At 40.8% G+C, this 23,650-nt stretch overlaps 1 protein-coding gene across 2 annotated transcripts in view; it reads left to right on the top strand.

The window, feature by feature from the left end:
* C6H20orf194 (chromosome 6 C20orf194 homolog) overlaps positions 1-23,650 on the top strand; it is a 173,827-nt gene that overhangs the window by 5,499 nt on the left and 144,678 nt on the right. Inside the window, exons 1-2 of one of the 2 annotated variants that reach the window (XM_036763213.1) lie at positions 12,521-12,764; positions 15,524-15,603. In XM_036763213.1, coding sequence (XP_036619108.1) covers positions 12,736-12,764; positions 15,524-15,603 — 109 coding nt within the window. In that variant the 5' untranslated portion in view covers positions 12,521-12,735. Of the gene's footprint in view, positions 1-12,520; positions 12,765-15,523; positions 15,604-23,650 lie in introns of those variants that run through there. The other variant, XM_036763212.1, reaches the window with a different exon arrangement.

Here is a 23,650-nt window from a genome sequence, read left to right as displayed (position 1 = left end):
ATCCTCTCTTTTTCTCAGACCTCATGTCTGGAATGCCCTCTTTCCCCACCTTCCCCCTTCCCCGCAGAGGATTTTTGAGTTCCTTTAAAGCTTAGCTCAAGTGATGCCTCCTTCATGATGCCTTTCCCAATCCACTCCCTCTAGCTGCTGGGGCCTCCCTTTCTCAGTTTCCTTGGATTTATTTTCTATACCTTATCTGTATGTATTGCGTCCTCCAATGGAATGTAAACTCCTTGAAGGCAGGGATGGTTTCCTTTTGGTCTTTATAATTCCAGAGCCTCATTCACAGTCTGCCTCTGGGTAGGCCCTAACTAAAATGCATGATGACTGATTGCCTTAGGGATAGCACCTCGTGGGCAGACTGTTGTGCCAGTACCGTATTTAGCAGGCACAAATATCAGGAAGGGGAGCTGTGGAAGGAGAAAAGAGATTTAGTAGAATTGGTGTGAGTAGAACCGATAGGACTTGGCAGCTGGTTGGATATGAGAAGGGAGAAAAAAGGTGACAAATGATTCTGAGGTGATCCACAATTTCTTCAATGCTCTGGGATGGAATTCATCCGAGCCTGGTGACTTGGGTTCATTGAAAGCATCTGATACTGTAGCTTATCTTCAATTCTCCTGCTCCTCTGCTTCCTCAAGTCTCGCCTCTCTACCCCACCGCTCTAATGGACTGCCTGCTCTCTGCTAGGATGACGAACAGCTGCTAAGAATAATGGCCCTTTCCTCTTGGCTACTCTCTCTTTCCTTGACTTAACTAGCATTGCTTTGTCTCCAGCTTCTCTTCCTGTGTTTTCCCATGCCTTCAATAGAACACTGTCCATCTCCAGTTCACTGAGTGTGGGCGCCCCCTAATGCTCTATCCTAACCCCGCTCATCTTCTCCCTCTATAATCTCTCTTGCTTATCTTATAAGATCCCATGGATTCAAATGTTATTTCCGTGGAAATGGTTCCCAAGTCTGTATATCTGGAGCTAATCTTGAACTCCAGGCCCATATCACCAATTACCTACTGGACACATCTCCACCTGAGTATTCTTTGGCATATCCTGTGGGGCAGCTAGGTGGCACAGTGGATAGAGTGCCTGGCCTGGAGTCAGGAGGGCCTGAGGTCAAATGCTGCCTCGGATACTTCTTAGCTGTATGACCCTGAGCAAGTCACTTAACCCTGTTTGCCTCAGTTCCTCATCCATAAAGTGAGCTGGAGAAGGAAACTGCAAACCATTCCAGTATCTTTGCCAAGAAAACCCTGGTCACAGAAAGTGGGACACAACTGAAATGACTCAGCAACATCAGAATCCCATAGGCATGCCAAATCCAACATGTCCAAAGCAGAAATTATCCTACCTCCAGCACACCCTCCCCAAACCTACTTCTCCAAATTTCCCTATTTTTATCCTTCCAGTCACCTAGGTTTACAAGCTCAGAGTCATCCTTGATTCTTCGCTCCCTCCCTGTATCCAGCTGGTTGTCATTTTGACTTCCACGTCCCTAGCCTTTCCCCCATTCTCTCCACTCAAAAGTGACCGCTGACCTAGCTCAGACTCTTTTCTCCTGTCTGTGCTGCTGCAATCGCCTCCTCATTGGCCTCTCTGTATTCAGTCTCTCACATCTCTAATGTATGTTTCACACAGCTGTCAAATTTATATTTTTAAGACATCGGCTGGAGCTTGTCACATGTCACATCTTTGCTTAAAACCCTTCAGTGAGTACCCAGTGACTACTAAATCAACAGAAGCCCCTTAGATGGGCTTTCACAAGCTCCTACAATCTGGCTCCAGTTTACCTTTGCAGCTTTATTTCATGTTTCTTTATGAATTCTAGGCTTGGCCAAAATGTGTTATTTAAATACAATTCTTTACTTTCTTCTGCCTTTGTGACTTTGCCCGTATTGTCCTCCATATCTGAATGAGAATCTATGAGCCCTTATTTCTCTCCATATCTTTCCTCTTTTTCATGTCCCAGATCAGATGCTACTACTTCTTCCAAGATATCTCAGATCCCCCTCAGCTGGAAGTGAGCTTTCCTTCAGTGAATGTCTCAGAATGTTTTTTGACCTTTCCTATGCACTTAGTCACTTTGACTTGTACTTGTGCACATCTCTCATCCCCTTGGAAGACTGTAACCTTTTTGAAGGGAGGGACTGTATCCTGGCACCCCAGCACTGTGCCTTGCAATGTCATAGTCACTTAAGTGAATGCTGAGTGAACTGAATAAAATGGAATGAGGTTGAACTCTGTAGGTTGGTGATCCCTAAGAAATTGTGATGCACAGAAGACATTTCCTGACTTTGCCTCTTGGTCAGTGAGTTTGACTTTGATTCCTTGCAAAATTCTAGAGCACCTTACTAAAGGAATGGCTTATGACTATTTGTGGAAGTGATCACTCTAAGGCAGCATGGACTTCTTAAAAACAAGTCATGCCTGATTCGCCCTGTTGCCTTTTTGTGATAGAGTGACCAGATAGATCTACCAGGTAGATCAGGGGAATATTGGAGACATGAAGTACCATTAGGAAGGCATTTTGACAGAGTTTCTCATGATACCTTTGTGGACAAGGGGAAATATATGCGGACTGGACAATAAGATAATTAGATGAATTTGAAACTGATCTACAAACGTGCTCAGATCTCTGTATTAAAAAAAATACCTTCACTTGGTCCCATTCTCTCTTCAAGCTATTTTTGGGTCTTTGCTATTTTTTGTAGCCAAACTCCTAGAAAAACGTGTCTACACTAGTTGCTGCCACTTCCTCTCTTCTCACTTACTTCTCAGCCCCTTGAAATTTGCCTTTCATCTCCACCACTCAACTAAAACTGTTCTACTATGAGAAAGAAGAATAAGCATTTTTTAAGTGCCTTCCATGTGCCAGGCACTGTGCTAAGCACTTTACAAATATTTTTCTCACTTCATCATCATGATAACCTTATAGTAGAGACACTATTATGATCTGCCTTTCACAGTTGAGGAAACTGAGGCACACAGAGGTTAAGTGACTTGCCCAGGGTCATAAGCTAATAAATATCTGAGTTAGGATTTGAACTCATTCTTCCTGACTCCAGACCAGTGTTCTCTCTACTGTACCACTTAGCTGCCTTTATCTCTGTTGCTAAATCCAAAACCCATTTTTGAGTCTTCAGCCTTCTTGACCACTCTGCAGTATTTAACACCATTGAGTATCCCTTCTTCTGAACACTGTCTTCTCCCTAGGTTTCCAGGACACTACTTTTTAAATATATAATATTTTATTTTTTCCCAATTACATGTAAAAACAATTTCATAGCATTCTATTTTTTAAATTTTTGGGTTCCAAATTTTGTATCTCCCTACCTCCCTCCCTGAGACAGCAAGCAATTTGTTATAGGTTATACATGTGCAGTCATGTAAAACATTTCCATATAAATCATGTTGTTAAAGAAAACACAGACCAAAAAAAACCCACAAAAAAGTAAAAAATAGTATGCTTCCATCTGCATTCAGATTCCATCAATTCTTTCTCTGGAAGTAGATAGTATTTTTCATCATAAGTACTTTAGAATTGCCTTAGATCTTTGTATCACTGAGAATAACTAAGTAATTCACAGTTCATCATTGTATAATATTGCTGTTACTCTGTATAATGTTCTCTTGGTTCCACTCACTCCACTTTGCATCAGTTCATATAAGTCTTTCCAGGTTTTTCTGAAAGCACCTTGTTACTCATTTCTTTTTTTATTTTATTTTTTTCCTTTTAAATTAATTTATTTATTTTTAGTTTATAACATTCAGTTCCACAAGCTTCTGAGTTCCAAATTTTCTCCCCCTCCCCCGCCAGGTGGCATGCAATCCAGTATAGGTTCCACATATATCTTCACATTAAACATATTTTAATGTTAGTCATGTTGTAAAGAAGAATTATGACCAATGGAATGAACCATGAGAAAGAAGAAACAAAACAAAAAAAGAGAGAACAAATGGTTTGCTTCAATCTGCATTCAGACTATGTAATTCTTTCTCTGGATGTGGATAGTTTTTTCCATCATGAGTTTTTTTGGAGTTGTCTTAGAATTTTGCATTGCTGAGAAGAGCCAAGTCTATCAAAGTTAGTCATCGCACAGTGTGATTGTAACTGTGTACAATGTTCTCCTGGTTCTGCTCCCCTCACTCAGCATCAGTTCATATAAGTCTTTCCAGGTTATTCTGAAGTCCATCTGCTCATAATTTCTTATAGCACAATACAGTATTCCATCACAACCATATATCACAACTTGTTCAGCCATTCCCCAGTTGATGGACATCCTCTCGATCTCCAATTCTTTGCCATCACAGAAAGATCTGCTAAAACCCCTTTTTTTGCATGTAGGTCCTTTTCCTTTCTTTTTAAAAAAATATTTTGGGGATACAGACCTAGTAGTGGTATTGCTGGGTTAAAGAGTGTGCACAGTTTTGTTGCCCTTTAGGCATAGTTCCAAGTTACTCTCCAGAATGGTTGAATCAGTTCACAACTCCACCAAGAGTGTATTAGGTGTCATGACTTTCCCAAATCCCCTCCAATATTTGTCATTTTCCTTTTCTGTCATATTAGCCATTAGCCAATCTGATAGGTGTGAAGTGGTAGTTTGGAGTTATTTTAATTTGCTTTTCTCTAATCAATAGTGATTTGTAGCATTTTTTCATATGACTATAGATAGCTTTAATTTCTTCACCTGAAAACTGCCTGTTCGTATCCTTTACAAGACACTGCTTTGTCATAGTTTTCTTCTTATCTTACCTGATTCTTTTCAGACTCCTTTGCGTGATCACCATCCTTGTACTGCCTCCTATGTATGGGTGTATATCTCATGATTCTTTCCTAGGCCTTTTCCTTTTTACTCTTCTAAACTATCAGTGATCTCCTCAGCTTCTGGGTATTCAGTGATCCTCACTAATCAGATGACTCCCAAATCCATATATCCAATCCTACTCTCTTACCTCCAGTCCTACATCACTAACTCCAAAATGTTGAACTGGGTGTTCCAAAATCATCTCAAACTCAGCATGTTTGAAGCAGAATTCATTATCTTTCCCTGCTAAATATAACCCTCTCCCCAGCTTCCCTATTTTGGCCAAGTGCACTACCATTTTTCTTGTTATGAGAGGAAATATAAGTAGGCTGCCACAGACCAAAGTAGTACAGAGATAATGAGAATGGAAGATGCTTAAGGAGAAAATGTTTAAGGCACAAAGGGAAGCAGTTCCAGTGGTGGGGAAATGGGATTTGTTTGAAAAGACTAATGTGCATGCACTGGAAAGTCACCAAATAACTTAAATTTGAAAAGGCAAGGTACAGAAGGTAGAAGAAAAGCCAAGTAACAGAGTATGGATGTAAGAGTGTGGCATGGTTCTATAGAAATAGTATTAGGGTGGTGGTAAGAGAAGCTAAGGACAACAAAAAGATGGGTTGGGGGTTTTCTTTTTGGTTTGTTTTTTTTAAAGCTACACTGGGAGAAAAAGAATCTAAGAAGGAACAGGACTTTTGCTTAGGGTAGAAGAGATGATAACAGAAAGGAAACAGAGGTGTTTCATTCTGATTTTGTTTCTGGTTTTATTTGCTAAGGAGAACTCTCTGTTGGAAATGATCAAACAAAAATGACTAAGAGGGAGTTGCTACTCAATGTAAGTAAGGTGAGAACATGAGCTACTCTTGATGAATTCAAGTCACCTGGTCCAGATGATGCCCATCCTTGGGTTTTGAAAGAACCAGCAGAGGTGATGGCTCGAAAACAGGAATAGTATGTCATGATTTAAGAAAGGAAGATGTTATTCTGACTTTTTATAAGAGGAAAGAAGAGTCTGCAGACCAGACCAGTGTGCTTTGCTCTTGATGGTTTGCTCAGTATCTTGTACACAACCATTAAGTTTGGGGCTTTTTATTTTAAACCCAAGCTATGATTTCATCAATGAAGGGGGAGTCCCTAGTGAGAAACTCTCTGCCAACGCACATTCACACCTTCTCTGCCTCTGAAGAGTCTTAGAGTCTCCTGGGGCATTGAGAGGTAATGGGACTTCCCCAGTCAGTTTCCATGCCACCACTGCCTCTCTGCTACTGATTTACGTGTTGTCTGCCTGATTAGTGTGTGTGTAAATTCCTTAACAGCAAGGACTCTGGGTTTGTGTGTGGTTTTTTTTTTTTTTTGCCTTTCCTTGTGCTTAGTGCTGTGCCTGGCACATAGTAAGTGCTTGATAAATGTTACTAATGAATTGATTGCTTGTCTTAAATCAATAGCCAAGGAGTTATTATGGCTCTTGTTTAGATCAGCCCATTTTAAAAAATCTAATGTGAAAAACCCAAATATAAAATTGCACAATTTGGTGATTCCTAGCTTAACAGAATGGTTCACTTCCTCCTTTGAAGGAGTTGGGGCTCCTTTAAATAGCAAGTTCCTATAGAACATTAAAAAATGATTTATTTGATTCCTAGTAAAAATTTGATTTACATCCAACTTTTCACATCCTTTCTTTTGCATAAACGAAGGTACACCTGTATTTTAGTTTTTCCCAGAAAAGGATTTGACCTTCATCTATTTAAAATTTTTGAAAGTGGACATAGATAATTTATTTCAAGTAGTAGATTTAGCACAGCATATATGCTGCCTGAGAAATGGGACTTTTGAAGGACAAACATTTTCCTCACAAGGTTGACTGATTGCGTTCAGCTTATTTTGCGTGTATGACTTTTACAAACAAGAACAATAGCTTTGGCCTCCTGAAATCCAGTTTGGAAGGAGGCCCAGACAGATCAGGCTGCATGGCCAGGTGGTGAAGAGCTGATTTCACTTGGTGCAAGTGTATGGTGCATGCATAACCTCAGCTGGACCCTCCACTGTGGTCCTAAGTTTTGTCTCTGCTTTCTTTTCTCCTCTTATTGATCCCCAATTTCATTTCCCACTCTTCTCCCTCCCCTATCTCCAACGCTTCTCTGTGGGTAAAAATTAGATTGAAGATGAAAGGATTCCTTATTGCTTCCTCCTGCTTTCAGAAGATGAAATTATCATTAAGACAAGTCAAGAAATTAATAGGTGCTCTGCTTTTGGCAGAGAGAGAGCTCCCGTGGATGTCCTGACTACCCTCCCCGTAACTGCTACATCATGCCTTTGTGCCGGCTGAGTGTTCTATTTCTGGGACTTAATCTCACTCTTTACTTCCCCTCAGTGTGCTCTGTATTATACCCTGATGACAGTATCAGTTCTGCTTCTGTCTCTGTTGATTTATTTCCAAATACTCTGCCTGCCTTCCCCACTCTGTTTCCTGGGTTTTCTCACGTGTGTATACCTTAATGTACCATGTCAACCTGTCCTTTCTTTCACCTCTTTTGTTTACCCCTTTTGCCCAGCTCTGTACCTCTGCCCAAGCTGTTCCTTATCTCTGTCTACTTCGTCTTGCCATCCTGCCCATTTTTCAAGGCCAGTTCACAATGTCATCACTTCATTAAATGCTCTCTTTCTTATATGCTGCCGACCATTGCTAGAGAAAGTCCCATAACCATGCTTCCTGAATCCAATATAAATTTGTCACTTAATTTCAACTGGGCCCTCCCTGTAGTATGTAGTTTTTTTTTTTCTTCCCTGATTGCCTTTCTATCCCAACCCCCATATCAGTTATTCTAAATTTTTTCTTCTCTCCTTAAGCCTCCTCTATTACTCCCTTTTCTTTCCCCTCACCAGAGCACCTCTTCTACTTTTCAAAGAATATAGAGGCCATCTGCCATGAGCTCCTTCTTCTCCCCCATTCTCTCCTTTGATCAGTCTCTGAAGATGGGACCTTTCTTGCCAAGACATTTGCGTTGATTCTGTTGTTTGTGCCCTTGGTCCCTTTCTAGCTCTTCTACGAGCTTAACCCTTTGGTCATCCTACTTTTCTCTCTCTTTATCTACTAGAGGCTTTGCTGCTGCCTAAAAACCTGTCCAGGTCTTCCTCATCCTTCCCCTGACCCTGCAGCCCCTCTCAATCCAAAGCTTTGGGGTGAATGGCTGTCATTCTTGAAACTCCCTGGCAACTTTGGACTCATAATTCTGTTAAAGAGTAAAGTCAGCCAACCCAATGAAGCACTAGTTGAAGCTGGTTTTGCTGACGGGGTTTTTGCCACTTTTGTAATTGTTTTAAAAACTACCATCCTGTGTCTTTCCTCCTTTTTCCAACCAAACTCCTAGAAAAATCCGTCTACTCTCCTTGGTTCTACTTTCTCACATCCCATTCTCTTGCAGTCTAGCTTCCAACTCCACCACCGAGAAGGGTCTGCTTTCTCCAAGTTTTCCAGTGATCTTTTATTTGTTAAATCCGAATGCCTTTTTTCAATCTTTCTGTTTCTTGACTTGTTTGCAGCTTTTGATGCAGGAGACCAGCCGCCTTCTTCTGAATGCTCTCTCCTTCTGTAGCTCCAACTCTTTCCTGGTTTTCCTCCTACCTATCTGACCACCCCTTTTCAAGTTCTTTTGCTGGATCTTCATCTATGTCCTGCCCTCTAAGCACAATTGTCCTCCAAGGCTCTGCTTTGGGCCCTCTTCTTGTTTTGGCTTGTCTGAGTCCTCTCTCCAAGTTCTCTTGCTGATCTCAGCTCCTGTGCATTTGTTTATCATCACTGTGCAGATGACCCCCAAAATGCCTTTTGTTTTTACAACACACCCATTTCCAGATAGACTCTTCTCATCCCCACCACCAATGAGCCTTCCCTTGTTATTTTTTTAAAAGTTTACTTTTAAAAGTTTTTGAACTTAAATAATTTTTCAAATGGGCATTTGCATGTGAATAATAGAACATAAAAGGAGAATTGTTCATCAAAATTTTAAAATCTTCATTGAGTATAGTTTGCCTTTTTAAAGGAATTTGAAGTCCCATCACAATGTGATACCCTTCCTCCTTACTTTTCAGAGTTGCCTTTATATAACTTTACTTGGTGTACTCTGTGCTTCAGTCAGACTGGCCAGTGTGCTATTTCCCAAACTCAGCCTTCCATTTCCCACTTCCACACCTTTGTACAGACTATACCCCTATGCATGAAATGTATTTTCCTTCTACCACTTAGAATCCTTAGCTTCCTTCAAGGCTCAAATCAATACCTCTTCCTTTAGGAAAACTTTCCTGATCCCTCCTAGTCATTAGAGCTTTCTCCTTTCTGAAATTATCTTGCATTTATCTCAGGAAATGTTGCATCCTTACAGTGGAGTATAAGCTTCTTGAGGCCAGGGACTATTTTTGTTTTTACTCTTTGTATTGTCCAAGCACCTAACGCAGTACCTTGCATCTAGTAGATACTTAATACTTGAATGGATTTTTTTGTTGGATCCTCTATGAAAAATGGGGCAGTCTCATTTACAGTGATCGGACCTGGTGCCTTGGGAGCGTTCCCCTGCGCCAGTGGAGAAAGGATCCATGTCAATGAGAGTCTTGGCTCCTCCTAAAGCACTCAACTGAGCCGAGAGGAATCCAAGGCTTTGGGGTGAATGGCTGCCATCCTTGAAACTCCCTGGCAACTTTAGGTTCATATTTCTATGTTGTTGCCCCTTAAAGTCACCAGCCCAATAAAGCACCAGTTGAAGCTGATTGTGCTGGAGTTTCTTCTGCCACTTTTGTACTTGTTTCAAAAAAAAAAATCTAATTGCATTTCTGACCTTATGCTCTTTGGCTTCTTAGCAACCGGCACAACTTAGAAATCCCCAACAGTCATCTCTATTCTTCCTGTCCTTTTTGAAATGCTTACTTCATTCACAGCTGCCCATGCAACAATTACTGTTCAAATGTGCAACTTTTAATCTTTTTTTTTTTGCTTTGTAATTTATGGTCAATTGGAATCAAGAAATAAAAATGAAAAGATTATTTTTGCCTCACTATACCTATTATGAAAAGAAGACTTAGTGGAAGTTCTTCTATCTATATCCAATTGATAAAAGTGATAAAGGAAAGGGATGGACTGCTGTGACTGCCACTAAAGACCTCCCTTATCCTGCATATAGTTTATATTTATTGTATATATTTGTTTATATGTTGTCTCCCCCATTAGTTTGTGAGCAGCTTGAGGTAGGGACAGTCCTTGCCTCCTTTTGTATCTCTAGTGGCTGACACATAGTAGGCACTTAGTAAATATTGACTGATTTTTACAGATGAGGAAACTGAGGTCCAGAGATGGGGAAATGAATCATTCTTGGTTATATAGTGAATTAGTGGCAGAGCTCCAGGTTTTCTGACTTTCAATTCATGTCAGAGAGTAGGGGAGTGATAAGAAGAAAGAGAAGTATTCTCCCAGGGAAATATACTCTCCCCCCACCCCATCCCCAATACATAGCTTCACCAACAATATATTAGTGTGTCTGTCTGTCTTCATCGCCTCCATCCAGCGTTTCCTATTTTCGTCTTTTCCCATCTCTGCCATCAGATGTCTAGCAATTTGGGGCATTTCTTTTTCATTATGGTGCTTGACAGTTTGTATTTCATCTTTTGGAAACTGTTCATATTCTTTGACCTCTTATCTTTATGGGGAATGACTCACAGTTTACATATCTGTTTCAGTTCTCTACGGATTTTCGATGGCCAACTACCAAAGCTCTGAAAAGACTTAGCTCCTAAGTAACTTTCCAGCCAAGATCTGAGGCCTAACCTCTGTCTGCCTGTATTGGTGTTCTGTAGAAGGTGATGGAGGCTGGCACCCACAGGGAGCTGAGGCTTTTGGTAATCTTCCCCCTTGAGCTTCCGAGAGAGGAGACCACTCCTTGTTGTCTGATCTGAGTACCAGTGCCCTTCACAATTGACTGCCTTGTTGGTCCTTGTTCATGGGCATTGATTACTGAGGGCTTTGCTATGTTGTGCTCTGCTTATAGGGTGTAGCTTTCTTTTCACCAGATTACAAAGGTTCTTGTGTTTTTCTTGGCAGCTGACAGCCAGCTAGCAAGCATTCATTGATGACCTAGTGGGTGAGTGGATATCAGTTTGTGGAATACCATCAGATACCCACAAGGACAAGGGCTTTTCTGACCCCTACTTGCAACCCCCCAGGCTAACTATAGGCCTTGAAACTCACTGCAGGAGAACCCAATAAGGATCCTTTAAAAAATGAGAGTAATACAACATGGGAGAAGGAACATAGCTTCTCTTTGATGCTTCTTTTGCCTTCCGACCAGAGTGGAAGGATAAGAATAATAGTTACTTTTGTTTGTGGTCCTTGTCTTATGTTTATTGGATCACAGATTAATGTTGATGTCACCTTAGAGGCCCTCTAATGTCACCCCCCTCCTCATTTTATGGATGAGGTTCTCTTTCTGAGCATTCTTGTGCCCAGATAAGCACAAAGAGAGGAAGCAGGGTGCAGTAAGTGGCAGGAGTCAAGACCTGACTTTGATCCATGAGTCTTACTTTTCTCATCTACAAAGTGGGGACAAGAATACTAGACCTATCCACTTCACTGAGATGTGGTGAGAAAAACACTTGGTAAATCTCAGTGTTTTGTGTATCCATCTACATACCTTATCTATCCATCCATCCATTTGTTTTTAAACTTATTTTTAGCAAGTAAACCCAGTAATCTAAACTGATAACAAAACAAATCAGAGGAAATATACATAGGAGAATATATGCCAGAAATACAAACTGAAGAAAGTCTCCCCTTGGGAGGAGTTAACTCAGCTCAACCAAAAAGGAGCCCCAGATTATTTAGAAAAGTGCCTTTACTATAAGTAAAGATAGGCTGATCCAAAATTGTTAGGAAAACTGGCGTAGAAAGGAGCTTGGTTTTGGTTTGCTTGTTTCATGAAGATTTTATGATGAACTTCAATATAAAACAGATGCCAGTCTATTAGAATTAGTATTATCTCAGATTTCTCAAATGCATTCCGGTTCACAAAGTTCTTTCTTCACAGCCACCTTGTCAGTTGTTATCAGGGCTGCTGAGGCTCTGGCTACAGAGTAAGTAAGCCCTGTTCTGACATTTTAACCAGCTTAAATGGCAAGTTAAGCAGTGGGCTCTTCTTAAGTGTAATTTTGAACTTGGGCAGTTGGAAGAGAAACATAGGAAAAGGCTTTTGCCAAGAAATGACGTTAGCTTCCTTTGTCTGACAAGAGAGAGGGAGATTCCAAATAGCTCAAGGCTTTGCTCCAGAAAGAGGCAGTCCCTGCTGCTAGAGATGTTTCCTAAAGTTCTGGTGCTTCCTCTGAATTCAGCTGTCAGAGAGCAGGAAAGGAGATTCACTGTTTGCTATTCCCCTCTCCAGACCTTTGGCTTCCTACCACATTGCTGGCAGGAAAGGAAGCGGCTTCCTTGAGCACATGATCCTTTAGCCTTTAGTCACATGGCTCTTCGATGGAACCTAAAAGTTCACAAGCTAACGGTCCATTCCTCCTCCCAGCCCTCCTCCTCCCAGTGGGCTGGTCAGCCAAGGCACTCAAGTTTCTGTTGAATACTTAACTTGTTCAAATATGGCAAGCACAGCAAGGCTGGCTGAATCAGTATTTATACATCAGAGATGTGAGAAAACCTAAAGAAGGCATTGTTGATTTCAAAAGAAGACACGTCTGATCCTTAGGATTCTTTGTCTTCTCTCTTGCTTCTTTCATCTTTTCCTTCCCTCTGGGAGCTGAATTTAGAGGCAGAAGCCTACAAGCCAGGCTCCCTTACTGTGATGTGCTGCCCAAAAAGACTGAATTAGTTTGTATCTCTTCAACTTGGCATCTCCAGTGCACTTTGCTGTGTCTAAGCTGAGCCTGTTTTTTGGGTACTTTTACTTTGTGTCAAGGATGATGCAGCAATCAGAATCTTCTCTTAGGTGAGTTTATGAGATTTTGGTGGACAAATGAACAACTTTTGTGATTTTTTTTCCACTTAAGTCTTCTGAACAAAAGAGAAGGAGAGTCGGGTAGATTACTTCTCCTTTCCTGGGACTGCTTCCTTCTCTTCCAAGTGACAGAAAGACCTGCTTACTTGTGGGTAAATGGGACAGTGAGATAATGATCATTTTTCCCTCAACTATTTTGATAGAAAATTTGGTTTGTTTTTCAATGTAATGAAAATAGAATCAGAAAGAAAATCTTGGACTGATTAATGAAAACCTCATTGGTGCAAATGGATGAAACTGTTGTTCACCTGAGAGATTTATCTAATTAGATACCAGATATTTAAATTATACATACTCTGGGGGGAAAATAGATGATTCAGGCTTGTAGTTAGCGAGGTTTAAAAGAATAGGTTTGAGGATAATTACTATTTTTGAAAAAGGAAAAAGTCAGTAGCAAATGCTTATTACTTGAGTAGTTATACTGATTAAGCTTTTAAGTATCAGTTCTTCTCTATTGCCATATAGATTGTGAACTCCTTAAAGGCCTCTCTTGTATCCCCAGCACTTAGCATAGTACCTGACACATAGTGGGCAACAAATAAACACTTATAAATGTTTATCGACCAACTGAATATAAGGCCTTTCACAATTTGGCCCCCAGCAATGGAATCTTTGGGTAAAAGAATGTGGACATTTTAGTCACTTTTTGGATAGGCTGAATCTACACCTCTACAAACAGTGCATCAGTGTGGTCTGTTTTTCCACAGACACTCCGAAAATGTTTATCTTTGTAGCATGAAGTGAAATCCCAAAGTTATTTTTATTTTCATTTATTGTTAGTAATTTGGAGTGGTTTTTTTCATATGGTCGTTAATAGATTATAATTCTTCTTTTGAGAGCTCTTTGTTCATGTCCTTTGACCATTTATCAATTGGTCTTTCCCCTAATTTCAGGAAGAAAATCAAGAAAAATATTGTCCTTAGATTCTAAAGACTTTTAGTCAGTTCCAGGATAATACAGGTGATATAAAAATGGAAGATCTAGTGAAACATTGAGGTGGGAGTTATCAGGTAAAAAGGTGATTCACAGTGGAAATGGAAATCCATCATTACTTTTTACTAAACATAGCCAAGACCTCTCTTAACCTTCTCTTTTTAAATTTAAATTTTCTTTTTTATTGTGACTTTAAGAGCCAACAAACAACCTTTGCCTATGCTAAAAACAAGATTGCATATAACTACGAACTTGTGTTATGTACAGTTTGTTTTTTACAAAAGGATTAAGTTTAATATGCTAGTAATAAAACTGTCATTTGTGTCCCCTTCAAAATATCTTTTTCTTTTCTTCTGTATACTTTAAAAAATAATCTTTATTATTAGCTTTTTCTATGACTTATACTCTCCATTATATCCTTTTCCCTCTTACAGAGAGCCATCCCTTATGAGAAAGAATAAAAAAGACTAGAAAAAAACAGCTTAGCAAAACTTATTAAAACTAACCAACGTATTAAAAAAGCCTGACCTGTGCAGTGTTGCACATCCGTAGTCACCTACATCTTCTCCTATCTCTTCTTTGAGGCCAAGCCTGGTCACTATACTCTTGCAGCATTTAACTTCAGCTGTTTTGTTATTGTTGTTCTTTCCCCTTAGATTGTCACAGTCATTTTATTTTTCCACAGTCTACTAATTTCACTTTGCATCAATTCATATAATTCTTCCTATACTTTTCTGTATTCCTCATTTCTTATAGCACTTTTGTGCATTTTAAAAAATATTTTATCAGCACTTCTTTCTGCTTTTCTTTCATTGGTACCAACTAACTCACTCCTTTTAACCTGCTTTTCTCATTTTTAGGTACTTTATTTGGCCTTAAAGTCTTGGGTTAGAGCCAAGATACTGGTTCTAGGATTTTGTTCTAGAAAATTGGTCCGCAAGAAACTAATATAAGCATGGACTTTATTATTATGTGTTACAGCAAACAGGCACAGACTAAATCACAGACATGTATCATACGGTAACACAGAGAGCTGACCACATAAAGCCAGGGTCATTTACATGAGGGAGACGTGGGAGTACATGCTTACATGAGCAAGGAAGTTTTACACCTTTAACATGGGCTTGATTGAGAATATGTAGTTGATGTCAGATATGGGAGGGAGCATTCCTAATCTGACCCAGATGTGGTAGGGAGATTTTCCATGTCATTTATTGATATTACATTTGGGCGATTAAGTTTCCTAATAGGGACCAGAAATTGGATGAGTGTTCAGATTTGTAATTGGGTAAGTGGGTGTATTGGTAAATGGGTGTCCACATGCAGCCACTATTGTTGGCTGGTAGCCTCCTTTAATCAGGAGCTTCAATCAGGGTCAGAATGAGTCAGGACAGTGAAAAAGTACAGGCTGTCTATCATAGTGTATACATTAGCCTAAGTGACTTTATATTGGAGTCCTGTCACTTATACTTAAACCTCAAACAATGTATTTTTTAAGTCACAGTTATCACACTGGGCAAATCTACTACTGTTTAACTTTCTTTATAGTAATAAAAGTAATAATTAAGTCATGTTACTAATTATTGAGCCTATATTTTATCTCTTTTAGAATCTTTAATTTTTTCTGTATTTTGCAATGTCTTTGTATCCTTTTTAAAGTGCAGTGTCTTAAATTATTTGACTCAGGACCTGATTGCATGTCATCATCCTCATCATGTGGGCCAGTATCATTGAATGCTTTTTTTTCTTTTTTGTAGTTGTAGCCGACTTCGCCAAATTCAGAGCATCCTGACCCAAAGCAGCAAGTCTCAGCCTGATGGCATTCTCTGCATTTTAGGTTAGTACTCTTAAGAGTCAAAAGGCAAAAGGGGTGGAAGTATCTTGTTTTTTTTCTGTTTGTTAGAAAGTGTGTGAGATGTCAGGTTAAAGTGTTCTCTCTATTCCTTTCACTCTCTGACACTCCCAAGAATCTGGGAGGAGTTTCAAGTGATGTGGTGGCTCAATTCCATTTTAATCAAAGCATGTTATATCATTAAGCATGTTATATCATTAAGGCAGAGTTCATGACTTCAAAGATAACCATGAATATGCCTGAATGGTCCCGAATTGCAGGATATAAGGAATTCTCTAAGTAGAAGGCAGAGGAGTTAAAGCATTTATTGAAACTCAAAAGTAGCAGACCCATGAACCAGTGTCCCCAATTTGACATCCTGGCAAGAACCTTCCAAATCCAGTATGCCCATCTCACAATAGGGACCAGGAGGCCACGGAAAAACATTATGGCAGCAAGCCAAGCCGTACTGGTGCTTCCCCCCCAATGCCAGGGCCCTCCAGCAAGAAGACCACCCACTGGCCTCAAGCCCCTGCTCAACACTCTCCGGTCTCCACGAGGGTCAGTCCTGCTTTTTTGTAGCACCTGCCACCATCGCCGCTGCTTCCACCACAATCTCCAAGCAGTGTTCCAGCTAGCTGACTGCTTCCTGTCTCCTTCAGCTCTTAACTGCTCTCACCAACTGCCTCTTAGCTCTGCTCCAACCATTCAGCAAGTTCCTCCCACCACAGGCTTCATGTCATCATGTGGACTAGAACTCAGGCACCTACCATTGGCTCCAGTCCTAGCCACTCCCCCCAGGACCGTGAGAAGCCCCTCCCTGAAACCCACTCAAATGGGTGGGAAAGATCTTCCCATTCACTGACTGCCCCCAAGATCTTTCACATCCATTACACAGGTCAATGGGAAACTAGTGTCAATAATACCATAACAATAAAAATCTTGGGGTAAGAGGTGAAGGTTTCATTTTCCATAGCTTCTTCTTGCTGAAATTGGACGCAGAGCTGTCCCTGCCCCCAAGAGTCCCATTCCAGAGGTCAGTTCTTTAGCAAGCTGGCAGGAATTCCAGGAATGCTACGTGCTTAGGCAGTCATCTGAAAATGTAGAGTACTTAAGCCTAAAGGAGACAGAACTAGCAACAAGGTTAACCAAAACAAAGAACAAAAGAGTAGGCAAGTATGGGCTATTATACTTCAAATAAAATCATCCCCATTCTGGTTGAGACTCCAATTATACAAAAATTCGATCTCATAGCCTAACTCAAGTAGGAAATGTTTCTTTTCAAAAGGAACACAATAAGGAAACTAAGTCAGAAGGGTCCCATCCTGGATGGACACTAGGATTGCCCTCCAGGCCTTTTCCCCAGTTACAAACTTTCATCCGTTAATCACACAAGATCACCTTCCCTCTGAGTGGCTTATGGCATTTATCAGCATCAGCTGTATTTCTGGAGACCATGAATCTATTATTATAGCCCTATTCACGGTAAAATATATGGTTCAGGGGTACGATTCAGTAATTATCTTCCCCTGAATAGACAACTGTTAGAGTGTTGTCCTTCCCATGGGCTATGACTTCTGCAGCCTTTGGAATATGATCCAGCTTCCATTTTACCCATACCTTAGCTCCCAATTTTATTCCATCAGTAGGACCAAAGCCTTCCTTTCCTCTGAGAGTTATTTTGGAAGGAGGGTCAGTTTTCACAAAGGGTATTTTTTTCACAGGGGATAATAATCACTTGGACTATCCTATCATTTCTACAAAATTGTACAGGTTTTTTACCCAAATTCTGTAGTGTCACAACAATTTGTCTTTGATAATTAGAATCTATCACTCCAGCCAATACATGTATTCCTTGAGCTGCTGATCCTGGTTTAGGTAACATCCATCCAAAATGATTCCTGGGGATTCTCATACATACCTCAGTAGAGGTTTTTCTTATCTATTTTCTATTCAACCTAAAATTCTCTATACAGTGTAAATCATATCCTGCTGAACCAGGTGTTCCTGGGCATGGTGGTGGGACATCTTCCCTCACGGTCCAAAATTCAATGTTTTGGATCTCACATGTTTGCTGTTTTCTAATCTGCAGATTTGGGGTCATCATTCTGGCTAGAGGTGTACTCCCTCCTAAGCGCCTGTTATTCAAATTATATAAGGCAATAGACACGTTATCCTTCCAATGTCAATATGAATTACTAGAGCTTAATTTTCTTAGCTGTTCTTTCAACTATCCTTTCATTCTTTCAATTAGCCCAGATGCTTGTGGGTAATATGGAATATGATATATCCACTCTATATTATTCAATACACAATATCTTTTCATTTCATTACCCTTGAAATGTGACCCATTGTCACTTTGAATCTGCATCAGGGTTCCATAGTATAAACTTACAATATCTAGGGTTTTACAGGTGTTTTTCTGAGTTGCATCCTTATAAGAACAAGCCACTAGTACACCTGAATAGGTGTCAACACACGTACATGTATATTTACGTCCCTTATCTTGGCGTAGTGGTCCAATATAATCTATCTGCCAAATTTGGGCTGGAACTTTTCCCCTTGCTATTTCTCCAGTTACTATCCTAGGAACAATTTGTTCTTTTTCCAATTGGCTTATACAACACTCCTCTGTTATTTGTTTTAACAATGCATGAGAGATACTAATACCTCGATCCTGTGCCCATCGATGGGTGGCCTGGACCCCTAAATGGCTGGCGGCCTGGTGGACCCATTTTGCTAAGGCTGGGTCATCAGTTGGAGGTAGAGGAGGAACAATACGTTCAGTAGCAATCTTTGCTAGCTGATCCACGTGTGCACTGTACTCACGTTCTGGTGTGGTCATGGTCATGTGAGCATCAACGTGAAAAACTGACAAACTCACAACCAGAGACATATCCCATATATCTTTCCATAACTGTTTACCCCAAACTTGTTTGCCATGAATCTCCCAATTCTGATTCCTCCATATAGGCATCCACGTAGCTAACCCATTAGCTACCACCCATGAATCAGTAAATATATGACACTGTCCTCCTTTCTCTGTTTTGATGGCTTGATGCACTGCCATCCGTTTGGCACATTGGCTACTTCCACCTATCCCAGAACTTTCCAGAGTTCACCTAGTACAGAGGTTATAGGCTACTGCTTTCCAATGTCTCTTGTGTCCCAAATATTTTGCTGTCCCATCAGTAAACCAAGCATGTTTCTTCTGTTCCTCGGTTAGTCCATCATATCCATTATTCCATTTCACCAAGGATTGTACCAAGTGTTGCTTAGGGTTTTTCATTCCCCTCAGTGTCAGCGTTCGCCACAGATTCGTGCAGAGCAGAAACTCCACTTTTGCCTGCTCTCGACCTATTCTGAACATACCATTTCCATTTGATTATGCTCGCCTCTTGCGCATGTCCAATCCTGTGGGAAGTTGGGGTACTCATTACCCAAGTCATAATCGGAATTCCAGGCCTTAATACCACTTCGTGACCCAGAGTCAGTTGCTCAGTTTCTACCAAAGCCCAATATGCAGCTAACAGCTGCTTCTCAAAAGGTATATATTGCATTCCAGACAAAGGTAGTTTCCTCAACCAAAATCCTAATGGTACACGTCGGCTTTGTTGCTTTTGCCACAAACTCTAATTTGCATAGTCGTCTTGCACAGTCACTTGTAATTCCACTGGCCCATTTTGCATAGAACATAAATCCAGGGCTAATTGTATAGCAGCCTTTGCTTCCTCAAAAGCTCTACTTTGTTCAAGTCCCCAATTAAATTTGTATTTCTTCCCGACTTTATACAAGGGTTTCGAAATCTGTCCCAAGTGTGGGATGTGGTGTCTCCAATAACCAAATAGCCCTATGAACTTTTGGGCTTCTTTCTTATTAGTAGGAAAATCCTGGATTTTTTGTTGAGCTTGTGGGAGAATTTCTCGCAGTCCTTTATTCTACTGTATCCCACAAAATTTTACAGTTTGAGCTGGCCCTTGAACCTTTGCGGGGTTAATTTTCCATCCTTTGCTTTTCATATCAATTAATAGTGTCAAACTCTTCTCCACTTCTTTTATATTTTCTCCCTGTATCGTGATGTCATCTATGTAGTGGGTAAACTGTATACCAGGTAACTTTAATTCATCTACATGTTCAGCTACAATCCTGTGGGAAATAGTTGGGCTATGAAGATATCCTTGTGGCAGGCATGTAAATGTATACTGTTGGCCTTGCCAAGTAAAAGCAAACTGGTCCCATTGCTTAGGATCTATTGGGATCATAAAGAAGGCATTGGCTAAATCAATAACTGCCTACCAAGTCCCTTCATGTTTCTGTATTCTCTCTATTAAAGTAACAGTGTCTGGAACAGCAGCATACAGGGGAGGAGTCACTTTGTTCAGCTGTCTGTAATCTACTGTCACCCTCCACATTCCATCTGACTTTGGAACTGGCCACCACTGAAAGACAGCTCCCTATTTCCCCAAGTAACAGAGTCAAAATTAGGTGTTTATAAGCAGGAGGAGCTGTCCTGACTATTAAATTCCTATGAGGGACTCCCAAGGGATCATCGTAATATCTGTTTGCAGTTCCTGTCATGATAGCAGTCTTCATTACCTCTTCCTTTAGTTTTATGATACAATCTCTAAGTGAATACCAAGGTTTATTCTCAGTGGGCCACATTGAATCAGTAGCATGTCTCTTATTACATCCCTCAGTGGCTAACGCCAGTAGACTAGTCTTGCCATCACAATCTCTTTGCTGACGATGTTCCCTAAATGCTTGCTGAACTAGAGGATCGTGGCTGATACCTATGAATCTCATACAATCCACCCTATCTACTGATATTCCACCGGCCCCTTGATCACTGAGTCTTACCATCCAAGATATTAATGGTTCTCCCATTCTTTGGGTGAACGTACTCAAAATGTCTGTGATCTCTTGCTGTGAAAAATCTTCCTGAATTTCCCTCATAACTGAATTGTCACCTTGGGTTTCTGTCCTTCTCCTTTGTATGGGACGAACGTCTGTCTGAGTATTTTACCATCTCTCATTCTCTATGCAAGGGACATCCTGAACCCTAGTAGCATTTTGTGCCTCAGCCCCTGAGATCGTCTCATTTTCTCTCCACTCCTTTCCCCTGCCACCGTGGCAAGGACAAAGCAGGCAGTCAGGCTCGACCTGGGCTGAGTTGAAAAGCACTCTTGGCTTATTTGGCCTCCTGTTGCTTCTAGCCACATTAGTGGAAAAATTCTCATTTGAGTCAGTAGACTCTTGAGCAACAGTTTGTTTTCCTGCTATCTGAGATTCCCCTTCTTGCCATGGTGAAGGAGTGCCCCCATTTCTTTCACTTAATCTCAATCTTTCATATGCTAGCTGGTAGGCTGATAACACTATCCAGCTTCGCCTAGATGGTGATGCCCCTGACTGAATTCTAACCTCTTGTAAACATCTTTCCAAATCCCTGGGATCTCCTCTCTGTAGCCTTGCTTCCCAGTTTTCACAGAGTCCAGCTCTTTTAGCCCATTCCTTTGCTAGGGAGGAATAAAATGGATCCTCCTACCCTGGGACATTCATCTCTTCCTCTGAAGTTCTTTTGCTTCTAAATAGAGATCTTATACCTAGTGATCTCATCCACCTAGTCACCAGGTATATCATTAAGGCAGAGTTCATGACTTCAAAGATAACCATGAATATGTCTGAATGGTCCAGAATCACAGGATATAAAGAATTCTCTAAGTAGAAGGCAGAGGAGTTAAAACATTTATTGAAACTCAAAAGTAGCAGACCCATGAACCAGTGTCCCCAATTTGACATCCTGGCAAGAACCTTCCAAAACCAGTATGCCCATCTCACAATAGGGACCAGGAGGCCACAGAAAAACATTATGGCAGCAAGCCAAGCCATACTGGTGCTTCCCCCCCAATGCCAGGGCCCTCCATCAAGAAGACCACCCACTGGCCTCAAGCCCCTGCTCAACACTCTCCGGTCTCCATGAGGGTCAGTCCTGCTTTCTTATAGCACCTGCCACCATTGCTGCTGCTTCCGCCGCAATCTCCAAGCAGTGTTCCAGCTAGCTGACTGCTTCCTGTCTCCTTCAGCTCTTAACTGCTCTCACCAACTGCCTCTTAGCTCTGCTCCAACCATTCAGCAAGTTCCTCCCACCACAGGCTTCATGTCATCATGTGGACCAGAACTCAGGAGCCTACCATTGGCTCCAGTTCTAGCCACTCCCCCCAGGACCCTGAAAGCCCCATCCTGAAGCCCGCTCAAATAGGTGGGAAAGATCTTCGCATTCACTGATTGCCTTTACATATGTACAAGATATTATACTAAGCATGACGCAAGATAATGCCTGCTGTTAAGAAGCCTACTTTATATGAGGGAAGACAACATTATCTGTCTATCTAGATATATATGTATATATTTATTGTTGTTTTATATATATGTGTGTATATGTGTGTGTATGCATGTTTGTGTGTATATGTATATATTATATATATATATATGTACACTTATATATATATATATACACACACACACACACACACACATAAAGAAAGTAGAAGGTGATTTGGGCGGGGAGAGAGCATAATAATTTGGGGTTGTATAGAATTCAGGGAAGGTTTCAGAGGAGGTGGCAGTATCACAGTTGTGCCTTATTTTAAAAGAAGATAAGGATTCTGAGAGGTAGAGATGATCAAGGAATACTTTCAAAGATGTGGATGTCTGAGCTGGAATGCCAAATTCAAGGAACAATGGTCCATCCTATGTGAAATGTGTACATGTAAAATGAAGTAATGAGAAATAAGACCAGAAAGGTAGATTGGAACTCTGTTGTGGAGACATCAAACTGTCAGGCTGAGGAGTTGGTATTTTAGGCTAAAAGCAATGGAACCACTGAGGACTTTGGAGCAGTTGAATGAAGTGGTCAAACCAGTGCCTTAATTATTTTAGCAGCAATGTTGAAGTTACTAGAAAGACTAGAAAGAAGGAAAACCTAGAAACAGGCCAAGGTTATTATAATAGTTGAGGCAAGAGGCAATGAGGGCATGAACTGAGGGCAATGGCCATGTGAGTGGAGACAAAGGGATGAGTTGAATAGATACTATGGAATTAAAGTGTTCAGGACTTGAAAATTGAGTGGGGTTGGAGGAAGCCAAGGGTGACTCCAAGATTATGAACCTGGATTTCAGGGACCATATTGGGGCCCTCAGTAGGAAAAGAAGTTTGGAGAAGGGGTAAGTGTAGGGGGTAAGATGATGAGTTTGATTTTGTACTTGTCAAGTTCTAGACATTCACCAATGGCATTTCTGGTTGGAGATGCTTAGCAAGCAGATAGATGGCAGTGCAAACTGGTATTTAGGAAAAAAAATTAGTCTGTATACATGGTAATATATAGGCTATGTAAAGATAATACTAGGTTAGAAGGCATCTTGTGTAGAGATAGTAATTTAATCCAAGGGAGTGGATTAGGCCCCCAAGGTAGAGTGTGGAGGAGGGAGAGAGAAGAGGTCCTGGGAAGGAGGCTTGGCATATACCTAAGCCAAGGGAATAAAGGATAGACGATGATTTAGCAAAAGGACGTGTAGGAGAACCAGGAAAGAACAGTGTCACGGAAACCGAAGGAGGCAGGAGTATTAAGCAGGAGTGGAAAATGAGCAAGAATAGTAAAAGCAGCAAAGATGTCGAGTAGGATGAAGACTGGTAGCAAAATATTTTCCCACTTTCAAATGAAGGACTCACATTCACTAGTTTAATGTCAGTACTCTTTTAAAAACTCCCAAATAAACAACTTTAGAATCCTAGGAGCGAGTTACTGTATTGACCAGGTTTTTGTTCAGCGCTGGGTGAAAATTCAGCCTATGATTGCTTTTGAAATTTTGCACATAATGTTTTTGACTAGTGATTCAAGGGAAAAATTTAGTTTTTTACATTTTGTGCTTATCTAACCAGAAACCATTTATTTGCATTAGTATTTCCCCTCTTCCCCCCCTTCCTATCCCACCAAACACAGACAGACATAGACAGACAGACAGAGAGACAGACACACATAGGGCCAACATCTACGTAT

Source organism: Trichosurus vulpecula, chromosome 6 (assembly GCF_011100635.1).
Source record: "Trichosurus vulpecula isolate mTriVul1 chromosome 6, mTriVul1.pri, whole genome shotgun sequence".
Taxonomy (NCBI): Eukaryota; Metazoa; Chordata; class Mammalia; order Diprotodontia; family Phalangeridae; genus Trichosurus; species Trichosurus vulpecula.
This window is presented reverse-complemented; position numbering and strand designations above follow the sequence as displayed.